The 15,869-nt window shown below is 45.1% G+C and overlaps 1 protein-coding gene across 1 annotated transcript in view; it reads left to right on the forward strand.

Annotated features, from left to right (window-relative positions):
- Nucleotides 1-10,205: 10,205 nt before the first annotated feature.
- C11H14orf180 (chromosome 11 C14orf180 homolog) overlaps nt 10,206-15,869 on the forward strand; it is a 30,968-nt gene continuing 25,304 nt past the window's right edge. Inside the window, exon 1 of the mRNA XM_044271997.1 lies at nt 10,206-10,306. Coding sequence (XP_044127932.1) covers nt 10,265-10,306 — 42 coding nt within the window. The 5' untranslated portion in view covers nt 10,206-10,264. The remainder of the gene's footprint in view (nt 10,307-15,869) is intronic.

The following is a 15,869-nucleotide window of genomic DNA, read 5'->3' on the forward strand; positions in this document are numbered from 1 at the left end:
TATGCACTACAGGGGGTACTACAGGGGAGTTAGAACTGCAAGGGGGCATTAGAGCTACAGGGGGCACTGCAGGAAGGGCATTATAAATATTGGGGTCACTGGTGGCATTATTACTACTGGGGGTACTGTAGAGGTATTAATATTATTGGTCCCATTATGGAAGGCATTGCTATACTGAGAACTCTTGGGGAGTATTATCAGTATTGGGGGCACTATTACTAATCAGGACAGTCTGGGAGCATTATTACTTTGGGGGGATCTGTATGGCAGTATTATTTCTATAATATAGTGTTTGTGGGAGCACAGCAGGCACAATATTTGGGGTAGTAGTGGGATGACAGTGGTCTGTATAAAACAGGGGGCTTATCTGGTGTCTGTATAAATTTGGGGGCTAATTAGCAAAATCTGTAATAGTCCTCCATCTGCCATTCCCCATATAGCAATACCGGTGTCTTGTTACTGCAGTGCTGTCCCCTTATAGTAGTGCTGCCCCCTTAGTGCTCCCTTACAGTAGTATAGTACCGTCACCTTATAGTATTGCTGCCCCCTTAGTGCTCCCTTACAGTATTACTGTCACCTTATAGTAGTGCTGCCCCCTTAGTGCTCTCTTACAGTAGTACCGTCACCTTATAGTAGTGCTGCCCCCTTAGTGCTCCCTTACAGTAGTACCGCTACCTTATAGTAGTGCTGCCCCCTTAGTGCTCCCTTACAGTAGTACCGTCACCTTATAGTAGCGCTGCCCCCTTAGTGCTCCCTTACAGTACTGCTGCCCCTTTGGTGCTCAATTACAGTACTACTGCCCTCTTAGTGCCCCCTTACAGTACTGCTGCCACCTTAGTGCTTCCTTACAGTAGTGCTGCCCCCTTAGTGCTCCCTTACAGTACTGCTGCCCTTTTGGTGCTCACTTACAGTACTACTGCCCTCTTAGTGCCCCCTTACAGTACTGCTGCCACCTTAGTGCTTCCTTACAGTAGTGCTGCCCCCTTAGTGCTCCCTTACAGTACTGCTGCCCTTTTGGTGCTCACTTACAGTACTACTGCCCTCTTAGTGCCCCCTTACAGTAGTGCTGCCCCCTTAGTGCTCCCTTACAGTACAGCTGCCACCTTAGTGCTTCCTTACAGTAGTGCTGCCCCCTTAGTGCTCCCTTACAGTACTGCTGCCCTTTTGGTGCTCACTTACAGTACTACTGCCCTCTTAGTGCCCCCTTACAGTAGTGCTGCCCCCTTAGTGCTCCCTTACAGTACTGCTGCCACCTTAGTGCTTCCTTACAATAGTGCTACCCCCTTAGTGCTCCCTTACAGTACTGCTGCCCTTTTGGTGCTCACTTACAGTACTACTGCCCTCTTAGTGCCCCCTTACAGTAGTGCTGCCCCCTTAGTGCTCCCTTACAGTACTGCTGCCCTTTTGGTGCTCACTTACAGTACTACTGCCCTCTTAGTGCCCCCTTACAGTACTGCTGCCACCTTAGTGCTTCCTTACAGTAGTGCTGCCCCTTAGTGCTCCCTTACAGTACTGCTGCCCTTTTGGTGCTCACTTACAGTACTACTGCCCTCTTAGTGCCCCCTTACAGTACTGCTACCACCTTAGTGCTTCCTTACAGTACTGCTGCCACCTTAGTGCTTCCTTACAGTAGTGCTGTCCCCTTAGTGCCCCCTAAACTGTGTTGCTCCTGTAGCTTTGTGTTTTTTTTTTTAAATTATTATATTACTAATTTAGCCCCATCCCCAGTCTGTATGCTGTCCTACTGAGCGCAGCAGGTGTGATGACGTCACCACATCGTACCTGCAGTTGGGGAGTGCATGGGATGGCCAATGATGAAGCAGGAAAGCTCCATGCTTCACCACTATATATAGTGCCATTCCAGATACAGTTGAAAGCAGGACATCCCCCAGCTCTTCTGGGACCGCAGAACAGCTGTCAAAATATGGGACTGTCCCGCCAGATCCAAGACGACTGGGAGGTAAGCCAATCCTGAGGATCAGTCATCAATATCCCAGAAAACCCCTTAAAAAAAAAAAAATGGTCAAACGGTACCCTTTAAAAAAAACACCACTGTCCCTTTATCCTTAGTCTTACAATGAGTTTCCCTGTACTTTGCATTCTTAGTAGCAGCGACGGCGCTTCGCCCGTGACCAGTAAATGTTAGCACCAGTTTGCAGCTTTATTATAAACCCCCCTGACGTTAGTTTGCACATTCTTGTCATCTGCAAGAAAATTGATGGTCGAAAAATGCTAGAATTCTATGCGATATAAAACAAGAAAACAAGATTTATAATGTAAACGTAAAAAGCGCGGACAGAGTATTCAGGGGTGCCGAATTAATTTCATCAAGAATGGAAGGGTTTAATCCACAGCAGAATGGCTCTTGACTCTTTGGGCACATAAATGTCACGCCGTGCGGGTAATCCATCATCGTCTCGTGTACGCAGCCTTGTGCTTGATAAGGCCAAATGCTGGGGGAATGATTAGAAGAAAGGAAAAACAACACAACGTGGCATTATAAAAGTACCGGTGGCGCAATCCCCGCAGGCGAAGATGACTTACCCCTTGTCTCAATAATTTAGGGCATGAATATTTATCACTTTGAAGCCCATGCAAATCGGATCAGCCATTAGAAGGGGATGACAAAGGCGCGCCACGGGCGATGATGGTTCTGATTCATTAACCTCTTGTCTGATGGTATTTGTGTAGCGCTGGAGAGGAGTTAATGGTTTGTAGATTGATGGTAATCAGGTGTTAGACTTCTAGAAGGCTCCATCGAGGTAATGTCCTGTGACTGATATGATTGAAGGAACAGTCGTGCATTACTGAGCTGTGACTCTATTAATGGGACTAAACTTTGCTCAACTTTGCAGTCCACCAGATCTAAGGATCAAAACCCAACTCCATCCAAGACCTGAATATTTAACTTTTTGACTGTTTCTCAATCAGTGGTGAACTGGGAATTTAAAGTGGCCAACACAAGTAGATCGGTCAGTAATAACATACCGTCCCAGTAAAACCAAATAGCACAGTATACCACAATATGCTGCCCCAGAAGCCATCCCTCTGTGGTGGCCATCAGTAGATCCCACTGAAGGACTAATAGGTTAGATGTCAATCATTAGTGTTGGGCGAGCATTCTCGGCCGAACACCAGTTCGGCTCGAGCATTGCGATGCTCGGCACATAGTGGTATTCAGCCGAATACCGCCTGTGCTCGAGCGCGATGCTCGAAGCTCCTCCACCACACGTTTGTTGGCTGCTATGTAGCCAATAAACATGCAGGTAAGTACTACCATTCACTGTCATACCGTAGCTATGTTGGCTGCTGGCATTACAGTGATTGGCTGGCCAGAACGCATTATCGGGTGCTATATAGTCAGGGAGAGCTGGAGAGCAGAAGGGAGAGATAGTGTAGGGAGTGAAATAGCAATATTTTAGTTTTTATACTTGTTATAGACCCAAAAGTCCTTTTAAGGACTATTGTGTGTGGCAGCAATATATATTTTTAGTGCAACCTGCGCTAAATAGCTTACAATTGTTTGGCCGCTGCAGACAGCGACATTATCTGCGCTATATCTCCTGTGTAACGTGTGCGCAGCCTAAAAATATCAGTGACATCCAGTGTACTTTTTCTGTAGACGGTGTCCGCTGCGGACAGTTACATTACCTGCGCTACGTCTCCTGTATAACTTTGCGTATCCGAAATATCAGTGACATTCAGTCCATTTTTTTTGCTGCTGGTGTCAGCGACATTGCTTCCGCTATACCTCCTGTATAACGTTTGTTCAACCTAAATATCAGTGACATTAATTCAGTGTAATTTTTTATTAGGCGGTGGTGACAGCGACATTACTTGCGCTATACCTCCTGTTTAACGTGTGCCTATCCTAAAATATCTGTGACATTTTGTGTACTTTATTTGCCCATACACTTACAAAACCTGCGCTACCGTACATGTGACATACTTGCAAGCATATATACCATTTAATATGTGCAAGGCGAGCAGTAAGGGACGGTGAAGTGGCCGTGTGGTTGATGGTGCACAGAGGCCCTGGCCCTGGGCGCGGTGAAACTGTGCTGCTGCCAGAGCACAAGAAACACACTCATCCACGATACCTAGCTTCATGTCCCAGTTTGCAGGGCGGCGCAGGACACCACTCTCGAAGTCAGACCAGGTGGTCGGTTGGATTGCAGCAGATAATACTTCCAGTCGGTTAAGCACCACCCTGTCTTCCACAAAGTCCAGTCTCAGTAGTCAAGAGTCTGGTCAACAGAATCCTCGCCCTGATCCTCCTTCCACCCACCATGGAGAGTCTTGGCAAACAAGTGATCCCACACTCGGATATTCCGAGGAGCTGTTTTCATCGCCATTCCTTAATTTCGGCCTCTCGCCAAGCCAGCTTGAAGAGGGACATAAGAAGATTTTTTGGTGGTGTTTCCATCAATTTCTGACCTTTTACTATGAACCAGTCACCCTGCCCTCTTCAGAGCAGAGGGTGCCTGGTTTAATACTCGGGTTCCCCCATTGACTTCCATTGAGCTTGGGTGTTTGGTAGAGCACCCGAGCATCCCGAGGTGTTCTACTCGAGCACCCAAGCACTTTGGTGCTCGACCAACACTATCAATCATCCTTCAAGAAACAGACCCTAGTGGCAAATGATAGGGCTCCAAAGTCACCTCCAACTGGCACTGTGTTTTGGTAGACCTTTGGGACCTTTTATTTATTGTACTAGAGCAGGGATGGCCAACCTGCTGCTCTCCAGCTGTTGAAAAACTACAACTCCCAGCATGACCAGGCTACCTACAGCTATCAGCCTACAGAAGGACATGGTGGGAGTTTTACAACAGCTGGAAAACCGCAGGTTGGCCATGCCTGTACTAGAGCCTGCAACTATCAGAGGCAGGGCCACACCGCCAATTAGGCAAGGTGAGGTGTGGCGCGACCCTGTAGACAAGTGGGGCAGCAGCATGAGTGCTTCCATTATGGAAGGGCTCATCTCTCTATATTCCACTGTATTGCCATCCTCAGGACAGCGATACAGTTGAATGCTGCAGTGGGGCACGGGAGTGACATCTCCCTACACCATTCCTTCTAATAGTTTTCAGGTCTAGTGCCTGTAGCCTATCAGAGGCCAGCGCAGGCTGCGTGATAATGTCATTATCATCATGCCTGAGACGGCGAGCATACAGCGTGAGACACAGGCCGGAAGAGGCCTGCACCACTTCACTGACAGCCGCATCGAGGTAAGTATTTTACTTTATTTTTAGTTTCATTTGGCAAGAGTCTGTTGGGCCACTATGGAGAAGGGAGCAGGGGAGATGAGCACTATGGGGGCATCTACTGGGGGCACTAAATATGGGCATTTTGTACTGGCTCATATTTATAAGGGGGACTATGGGAATATTCGTTCAACTGAGGGTACTAAGATGGGGTATTCTTTGTATGGCACACATAAGGGAGCATTGGCACACATTATGGGGGCACTATAGGGACATTGGTTCTACTGGAGGCATTAAGAGGATGTATTTTTTTGTACTGGCACACAGTAGGGGGGCATTGACGCACATTATGGGGGCACTATGAGGACACTGGTTCTACTAAGAGGGGGCATTTTTGTACTGGCACAAATGGGAGTATTTTTATTTTTTTACTAGTGCACATTATAAGGGGGCATTTTTGTACTGGCTCATATAAGGGGTATTTTTTTTGTACTGACTCATATTATAAGGAGAATTATTACTACTGGGGGGGCATTATGGTGAGCTTTATAACCAGGGGCACTAAGGCAAAGAATTATTACTATTCGTGAGACTTTTGGGAGCACTACTACTGTGGGGTACACCCTGGCCCAGTATCAGCTTTGCACAATAATCTTTGGGGTACGCTATGTTTACGACACCATTAGTGTCAGGGCCACTATTTGCTTGGTCAAGTTATTTTTAGGCTACTGCGTGCCAATAATTATTGAGGGGGCACTATATTTGTGGTTCTAGTATTTTCAGGAGGCTGTTTCTGCCGTATAGTATTGGGGAGCACAGCGGGCGCAGGATGGGGTGTTCAGAAGGGGGGAGGATGATGGAAAAGTAGAAAACTAAGATGTCTGTCAAACTCTGCAGAAACAAGAGATGACTGGAAGAATTCAAATTATCATGGTGGTCTGGTCTGAATGGAGAAGATGAGGAAAGAGAACATCTACATGGGAGCAGAAGGCACTGTATTACCCTGTATATTCTGTAGTGCTGTGTGCAATGTTAGAAAAGAAAAGGTTAGGTTGAGAATTCGGCATGGGGGGGGGGGGGGCATTTCAATTTTCCCCTTAGGCAGCAGATAGTCTAGGTCAGTGATAGGCAAACTGCGGCTCTCCAGCTGTTGCAAAACTACAACTCCCACCATGCCCTGCTGTAGGCTGAAAGCTGTATGCAGTCTTTGCATGCTGGGAATTGTAGTTCTGCAACAGCTGGAGAGCCGCAGTTTGCCTATCACTGGTCTAGGTGCACCCCTGACTGGAAGATCTACTGATGTTCTTTTTGGTTTAATAGGACCATGTCTCTGTAAGCTGGTGGGAATAAAGTGGCCATCAGTGGTTTTCTTACCCAAACTACTGATATGGGACTTGTGTAGATGTAATTTCCATCTATCGGAAACTTAAGGTCAAACAGCTTGAAACAATAGTGTGTGGACGTGCTTGGCCTGTCATGATGCTGAGAAAGCAGTTAAGCAGAACATCTAATAAACCTAGATATCTCATTACACAATAAGTTGATCATGAAGGAACTTGGGTTGTCAAGATCCTGAAAATTCAAGTTAGGAGAATCTCATCTTTGGAACTCATGAAAGATTTTTTTTATTTTCTGGAGGGGGTCAAGCAAAAAGACTTCATTTACATTTGCACCAAAATTCCATGGGATTGTACAGGATAAGAAAACAAGGCTAATTTCCTCCATAAACAGCTCCACACCTACCCATGGGTTGTGTCCAGGATTAGGCCCACCAGAGTGCCACAGGATCATCAGATGGTCCCAAGCTCTAACAATAATGGACCCCTAATTAAACAGGGCCCTTAAGGTCCTGTATGCACAAAGGGGGAGGACCCTCAGAATCACTTCCTCTGGTGGACCCAAGGGACTTCAGTCCAATGCTGGTTGTGTCTGGTATTGAAGATACCATACACCACCTGCGGACAGGGGTTTCACAGTCTTTTGGGGTGTTTTTTGGGAAGAAGGCAGTTATCTTTTTTGAATCTTTTTAAAGTCTAGCATAAATTCATATCAAAGAGGCTCTTCGAATATCCTTGAACATGTAGACCGTTGACGCTGGAAGATGTAGAAGGTAAAGATGAAGATGTGATGTTTGACTGTTGTTTTAACGAGACAAGTGAAGCATTAATCTTAAACTGTATATTTCATGGACCATTTATAATGAAAAACATGAATTCGAGGATGTTTTCCAAACTGTATTATGTACAATGATGGAGCAGGCAAAGGTCAAGCTTGAAAATATAGACTAGAGTTTTACAAGCTTATATTCAATTACTATAGCTTACCATAGCCTTGAACAGTAAGTTAGCGTCCTGGAGAAAAGGGCTGTAAATCTAGCACTGGCTATATACTAGTGTCACTGGTACAAATCCCCTTCAGCTACTGATTTATTGAGCAGAAGATTAGATTCTACAACTTTTTGGTGGAGGAGTATGAATATAATGCATAATGATTGGAGATAGAACGATAACGCTGCTGTCCCGTATTAAAAACAATATCCAGTCCTATCTGTCAGATTTACAAATCACTCACTGCTTTTGTGTTCTTATGTTTCTTGTGTCCTTTATGTTTGTTAGGTGACTATCCACATTAGAAAGAAATCCACACTGACCACTAGAGCAGGCATAATAGGCTCAAAATTCCTGTTCTCTGTAGTTAGCTTTGCTATATAGTCTGGGACAGAATAAGCAGAGTCATCTCATTATCAGTAGGGAATTAAATTATCACACTGCTTCAGGTTATGATAAGGCAAGATAGTAAGGGTCCACTCAGACATCCATAGTTCAGGGTCCGCATCCGTTCCGCAATTTTCATTAATTTCAATGGGGCCGCAAAAAGATGCTGACAGCACACCGTGTGCTGTCCGCATCCGTAGTTCCGTTCCGCGGCTTCGCAAAAAGATAGAACATGCCCTATTCTTGCCCGCAATTGAGGACAAGAATAGGCATTTCTGTCACAGGGGCTGGCCACGTGAGGTCCGCAAAATGCGGACCGCATATGGTCGGTATCCGTGTTTTTCAGATCCGTAATTTGCGGACCACAAAACACTTGCGGACATGTCAATGGACCCTAACACTGTAAATTAGTCTCTGTATAAGCCACACAAACTCAAGCAATACATGTACTACATGGTCAACCAATCACCTTAAAGGGACACTACCATTGGAAATTTCTATCATGTATTAACAACTTATGTGTGAATATTCTAGGAATTTTTTTTGTTTTACAAAAAATGCATCAATGGTTTTCTAGATATAACTTTTTGAAGTCACTCCGTGTATTTTCCATCTTGGCTCTTCAACTTCCTGCTTTATCTTGACTTTTAGCATGGCAAACAGCCTTGCTCGACTCTCTTTCAGACCATCACTTCGGCCAGAGAGTAAAGGGGGTGAGTGACTCTATCACCGGGTTTCTCAACTCCAGTCCTCAGGACCCACCTACCGGTCACGATTCGAGAATATCCCACAGAATGAATACCTGTGCTAAGTCCTAATGCATTGACACTAATTATATCACCTGCTCAATACTAAGGAAATCCTGAAAACATGACCGGCAGGTGGGTCCTGAGGACTGGAGTTGAGATACCCTGCTCTATGAGAACAGCACACACTACACTGATTTCTATGAGCATTTTTATTTAGACCCGTCAGGAGACCCACAGAGTTTTCTTACTGTTATCCCAATTCTACACCTACTATTCTACTACCAGATAACCTCTTTCCTTCACAGCAATAGTAAACTGACAATGGGTTTCCTATCTCTATAGGAGGTTTTATCTCTGCGTATGCTACAGAAGGACCAGATTTTATATTTGATTTTCAGTGGCATAGTACTGACAAAATGAAAAGTAAAGACAGTGTAAAATTTTAAAAAGCCAGATATGTCCCTTTTAAAATGTTTAGGCACCTTTTGTTTTGTTTTTTACAACCCTCCCCCCTTTTCCTGGCCAGACATGTTTCCCGCTGCTGGGTACCAGCCTCTTCACTCCCTGGTCACGGCTGCTTCGCTCGGAGCCTTCCTTGTCAAAATCCACTTTGACACCACTGCAGCCAATCTCTGGCCACAGCTGTGACCTGCCCCCGTTGCGTCACATGAACAACTGACACGATGAAAAGGGAGTACAACACTGCTGCAGCCAGGGATTGACTGCAGCCGTTTCAAAGCAGATGTTGACAGCGGGGTACCCAAAAGAAATATCCAAGGAGTGAAGAGGCGGGGAGCAGGTAAGAAGAATGCTTCCCATTTCATGTCTGCCCAGGAGCTTGCAAACAAAAATAAAAATACCTCCAAAAGATGGCCACCACGTAATCTCTTGCAGAAGCCATTGCAGCTTCAGTTTTTTTTTGTTTGTTTTTTTGGAGGGGGGAGGCGATCTTGTTGTGATCAACTAATCGGCACTAATCACTGTCTTTGATCAGACAACCCCTTTAAAGCGCTCAACGTTTCAGAGCCATATATCTTCCATGTTGCTATGTACCAGGCACTTGTTTGGTACTATTGCTGTGTATAATTTGCTTCTATCTATAATTCCACCCCCGTGGCACTTTCCCTCCCACCCCCGCCTTAAAATTGTTATTTTAGAGACAGCAAGTTAAACAATATTGGAGCCGTTAATAATATAACTTCACTTAGTCCCGGAAAGTCAAACATGTCAGAGCTATACACAAATCGTAGAAAAAGTGCAGGGCGGCCAGGACGCTCATTCAAATAAATGCTCTATCAATGTCAAAAGCGAGAATAAACACACTTTACATTAGTGATAATCCGCAGCCTAAGCCCCAAGTACCACGCGAGCGAGCGCTCCCAATATTTTTTACTTTGTGACAAATACTCGGTGCTCTGTTTAATTTTTGCCTGGGTCGAGGGAGTAGAAGGAGATGGAGCACACATTCACATCTCAGGCTGGGACGGAGAAGACACTTGTGAAACCTCCTACATCCGCTGTGTTGTTTTTCTAGATCGTTGGGTATTATCTAGAAGTTCTTGGCAGTTCTCCTCATTGGACCCTGGTGCTGGATACCATGTCAGAAAAAGGAATGACCCTGGCCAACTTCTCTTCCAAAGTAAGTTTCATCTCTATAGAGATCGATTTCCTTTTTGTCTTAAGATCATTTGTTACTTTCTGCAAAAATTCAGTTGACTGCAGGTTTTGGACTATGAGCTTATAGTTGCAATGGTCTTCATGGAAAAAATCTTAGAAGCAAAAAACATTTCTTGACAATTTTTTTGAGCCTTACATTGAGAAAAAATTTATTTTTCTGTATTTATGGGGTGTAATTATTGTATACAGTTGGAAAACCGCTTACCGTGCATGGGAGAACCTGATTATACATGGGGTTGCCCGGGGCAAATGTGGAACTTAAAGTGGCCCATGAAAAAAAAAACTAAAAGTGACCCTATTTTGTAGTGGGGTCCAAATGGATAGAAGGCAGGGTCAACACAAGTAGGTGGGGCCAGCAATACCATATTGCAGCACATTGTACCACCCCAGCAGAGCCAAATACCACAGTACTTCACAAAATACAGCCCCAGCTGCATAAAATACCTACCCAATAACTGCCCCTCTGTGGTGTACAGGGTCATCTGCCACGTTCTGTCCTCCTACTCTATTTGCCTTAGGATGCTGATAAAGTTAAATTAAAGAGTCAGGAGGGGGGCGTCAGATCATTACTTACCATGGCTGGTGGCCATGAGGAGGGCCAGGTGGCCCCCTGGGCACTGGCCCACCAGAAACTTTCCTTGTAGGGTCTATGACTAGTCTGCCCCTGGGTGGCCTTCTTTAATGCTGCCTTTGATCATTGGGTTTCATGGTGGGAGCTATTGGGGGGGGTAAAAAAATGACCCAATTTTAGAAAACTTGCCTATACACAAGCCTTTCTAATTATAAAGCTTGTATGCCAGTAGCGCACAAAAGTCACAATTTTTTGTGCAAGTGTCAAAGCACAAAAATGTGGGTAAATCTGGCGTAACTTATTCCGAAAATCTACGGCAAACCATAGCCAGCACAGATTTCAATTTGGGCACAAAGACAGTCCAAAGATGTGACCAATTTATTAAGATGAGTGCACCTCTTAATAACTTCAGCACATCCTACTCCACCGGACTGTTTTTAAAGCCTGGAGTATGAAAGTCCAGTCTTAGTAAATTTGGCCCATTGTGTTCTGATCCTCAGTTTCAGCCAGTATTATAATCCAGAGCTGCATTCACAATTCTGCATTCCTCACAGAGCTTGTGTTATGGGAATTGTCATGCAGAGTTAGACTACGGTTTCTTGAGCCCACCAGAGGAAATTATTGTTGGGGGCCCAAAACTTACATCATCCATAATATATAATGGGTTTTTAATCAAAGAAATAGACCCTAGTGGCAAGTGATTGGCTTCAAAAGCAGCTGAATAGATATGTGTGTCCTGGACCTTTGGGACCCAATATGGCTGTGATGGCTAACCTCCGGCACTCCAGCTGTGGAAAAGCTATAACTCCCAAGATGTACACTTCTCTTGGCTGTTCTCAGAGCTCTATAGAAATGAATAGAGCATGCTGGGAGTCGTAGTTTCACCATAGCTGGAGTTTCTGAGGTTAGCCATCACTGCAATAGGGTATTAGAGCCTGAGTCCACTGGAGGATCCTCTGGTGGTCCAGTCCAACCCTCCACATGAGGGATTATAAAGTAACGTCAAAAGCAGATCTCAAGCCGGCCGCACACTTCAGGTAGCTGTCGGCTGAATGCTTGTTGAGCTGACAACTATTCCTTCCGACCCCCTCATAGACTTGCATGCTCGACTGAGCCAAGACAAGCATGTGTTTCAACCAGGAGAGGAAGAGGGTACTGCCAGACTCCTCCGGCTGAGCCTCATCTCCCCTAAGGACAAAAGGATCAGGCATTATGAAGTCCAACATCATGGAGGAGAGTCAGGAGGTCCATTATACATATCAGATGGCCAGGTGGTGGGTTTGGCAGAAATTAATTTAAGATGAAAATCTGTGTTTGTGTCTGACAACAAGCTTGTTGACAGTTTCCACTGACAACCAGCAGAATTTTGAATGCAGCTCTGGAATATAATACAGGCGGAGATTCAGAAGATAAATCATGTATTTACAAAGTGACTCTCTTACCTCTCATGTAGATGACGTATTTTGGAATCTCCTTCACACCCCACCCCCATCTCCATCTGAACGCCCCCCTTTTCCTTTATGATGTCGGACAGTCAGTTGCCTTGGTTGAAACATTGGTCACCCCATGGGAGGTACTAGGGTTAACGCAAGGCTTTTAAGAATAGCCAGTAATTTAGTAACTTTTAAAAAAAATTTGGGGGGTTGTGTTGGATTTTTTCATTTGGCTACATTCTGCTACAGTTGTTAGGCTTTTCTTTACTTTCTACAGATTTCTATAGTATATTTTCTATACCAACCCTCCCATTACTACAACATGTCAATATTTTTTTCACACCCTTCGCATTACGATGACCAGAACACAAGCTTTATTCTATGATGCTTATAAAAAATTCATTCTGCAGGGAACCCCCTGTGGCTGGCCGGCATTCATTTTTTATAAGTGCTCTAACATAAAAGTTGAGGTCCGGTCACGTAGCTGCTGGCATAACCGTACATCCAGTAGATTAAAGGACTCTCTAGTAGGTGGCCGCATGTTCCTGGCCTCCATGTAGATGGGTTATTTTTACGTTATGGCTGTTTATGTAACCGCTTTATGATGATGGAGAGCAGTTTTGGCATCCATGAGACATTATGTTTCTTGCCGCAGCGATGTAGTCCATTAAATATTCATTGATCTTGTAGAATAGGTGGGTTTTTTTTAATACTATTCTCTATATCAGGTCACACATTTTGCATCTGCATAGCGTTACTTTCTCATAGGTGTGTTCTAATGTCAGCGAATAAAGAGTATTTATTCTATCATGTGTAAAGTGGCACAAGTTTCTAATTCACTTTGCATATTGATTTCTTACAATTTGCAAGATCTCCGCTTGCTGTCATTGAATAAGAGTCTTCATTGATCACTTCTAGGGGATGTGACGATCTCACGGGTATGTGGCACATGATGCAGTTATCAGAGCTCTCTCATGTGAAGAGCCGTGCGGCCTGAGCAGGATACGTATTTATGCTCAAGAAGCAAACAGTGAGGGCTTCCGTTCACTGACAGGAACTAGAGTTCTCAGCTAATGTTAGAAGTTGATACACAAGGTTTAGCAGAAATTTGTTTAATTTATTCCTCATATACTGAAAATATAAAGGGATCTTCCAGGACAATATTGATCATCTTCATTGACAGCTGATCAGTGGGGGTTCAACTCCCGATTCCAGTTTAACAGCTGTTGGGGGGCAAGTGCTCGGCCTCTGCCTTTAAAGGGGTATTCCGGTTATATTGTTATCCTCTATCCACAGGATAGGAAATAATGATTACATTGATGAGGGTCCTACTGCTGGGGCATGCAATGATCACAAGGATGGGGGCCCCCGTACCCCATGGAGCCCCCCGAAATGAATAGAGTGGCCGGTTAGGCATGTGCTGACCTTCTCCATTCATTTTATGGGAATTCTGGAGATAGTTCAGATCTCCGGTCAAAATCCAATTTGAAGCGGGTCACGTGGCCGCTATAGCCATCTTAGCACCGGCAGATGACCACACAACATCAGTGCTGGTACACCATTGTTCTCATGATATGCATGCTTCCCAATGGAATTACTGATGGAAAGCCTGGCTTAATATAAGGCATAGAAACACATAGTCGAATGTGCACTAGAGAATTAGCTTCCTGAGATAGATAGTACCTTTGTCTCTATAAGTGATGGGAGATAGAGGGAAGCCTGGATATTGTGAGAGCAACAGCTGTATTCTAAACTGACAGCCCAGGCAAGGAGAGCACTAATTAGTAGAGAAGCAGCCAAGAGGCCCATGGTCACTGTGGAGGAGCTGCAGAGATCCACAGCTCAGGTGGGAGAAACTGTCCACAGGACAACTATTAGTTGTGAACTCCACAAATCTGGCCTTTGTGGAAGAACGGCAAGAAGAAAGCCATTTTTGAAAGCAAGCCATGAGAAGTCCTGTTTGCAGTTTCCCACAAGCTATGTAGGGGACACAGCAAAGGTGGAAGAAGGTGCTCTGGTCAGATGAGACCAAAGTTGAACTGCTAAACGCTATGTGTGGTGAAAAACTAACTCTGCACATAACCCTGAACACACCATCTCCACAGTGAAACATGTGGGGAAGCTTTTCTCTAGCAGGGACAGGGAAGCTGGTCAAAGTTGATTGGAAGATGGATGGAGCTAAATATAGGGCAATCCTGGAGGAAAACCTGGTAGAGGCCGCAAAAGACTTGAGACTGGGGCGGAGGTTCACCTTCCAGCAGGACGACCCTAAACATCCAGCCAGACCTATGATGAAATGGTTTAAAGGGATTCTGTCACCTCGTTTTCGGTTATAGAGATGTGGACATGCACGGCTAGATCGTCGCTAGCGTGTCCGCAATATACCGGTCCGATAGGGCTGTGTGCTTTTATTTTGTTTAAAAAATGATTTTAGAGATATGTAAATGAGCCTTGTAAGGTGCCCAAGGGGCTGTACGAACCTTCCTGGAGCCCAGCCACGCCCCCCCTGTGAAGGACACCGCCTATGTCCTCCGAATCTCCTCCTTTCGTCACAGTTAGATTGCCGTAATCTCGCGATGCGCAGTTCCTTCCCTGAGGCTGATGCCACCACAGGGAAGGAACACTATACCGGAACTGCGCATGCGCGAGCTTGCGCATTGCGAGATTGCGGCAATCTAACTGTGACGAAAGGAGGAGATTCGGAGGACATAGGCGGTGCTGGGCTCCTTCACAGGGGGGTGTGGCTGGGCACCAGGAAGGTTTGTACAGCCCCTTACAAATCATTTTTTAAGCAAAATAAAAGCACACAGCCCTATCGGACCGGTATATTGCAGACATGCTAGTGGCGATCTAGCCGTGCATGTCCGCAACTCTATAACCGAAAACGAGGTGACAGAATCCCTTTAAATCAAAGCATCTTCATGTGTTAGACTGGTCCAGTCAAAGTCCAGACCTAGGGGCACCAAGCATGGGGCACAGAGCATGTGGCAGTTGTAGCGCTAGCATTAGGGGCACTGTGTGTGGCACTATATATAGAGGCCACAGGACATATGGCACTATAGAAAAAGGACACACCATGTGGCACTATCTATATACAGAGGATAGAGCATGTGGCACTAAGATGAGTGTGTGTTAGTATACAGGGTGCCAACACACAAGAAGCTGAAAACATCTTCCCAGTAATATCTGCTGATCTGAATTGTGGCCGGAAGATGTCATCATGGTGGTCTGCAGAACTCAGGAGGAGACGTCACCTGTAAGGCACTAAATGGAAATGATTATTCTACCACTGACTGTGTATGATGAGTGCTGTAATCGCCTGCATGATCTACAGCGAATGATGGGTGGTAGCATGCTGTTTTGTGAAACAACTCCCAGTATCCCTTTACTGCTGTTCAGGCCATACTGGGAGCTGTAGTTTCACACTGTACAAGCTTATATGGCGAGGGCTGACCTGACTACTCAAATGGTATCTGTATTGAGTTTTTAAAATCTGGTGATGTATATATGTACTGCACATG

Source organism: Bufo gargarizans, chromosome 11, assembly GCF_014858855.1.
Source record: "Bufo gargarizans isolate SCDJY-AF-19 chromosome 11, ASM1485885v1, whole genome shotgun sequence".
Taxonomy (NCBI): domain Eukaryota; kingdom Metazoa; phylum Chordata; class Amphibia; order Anura; family Bufonidae; genus Bufo; species Bufo gargarizans.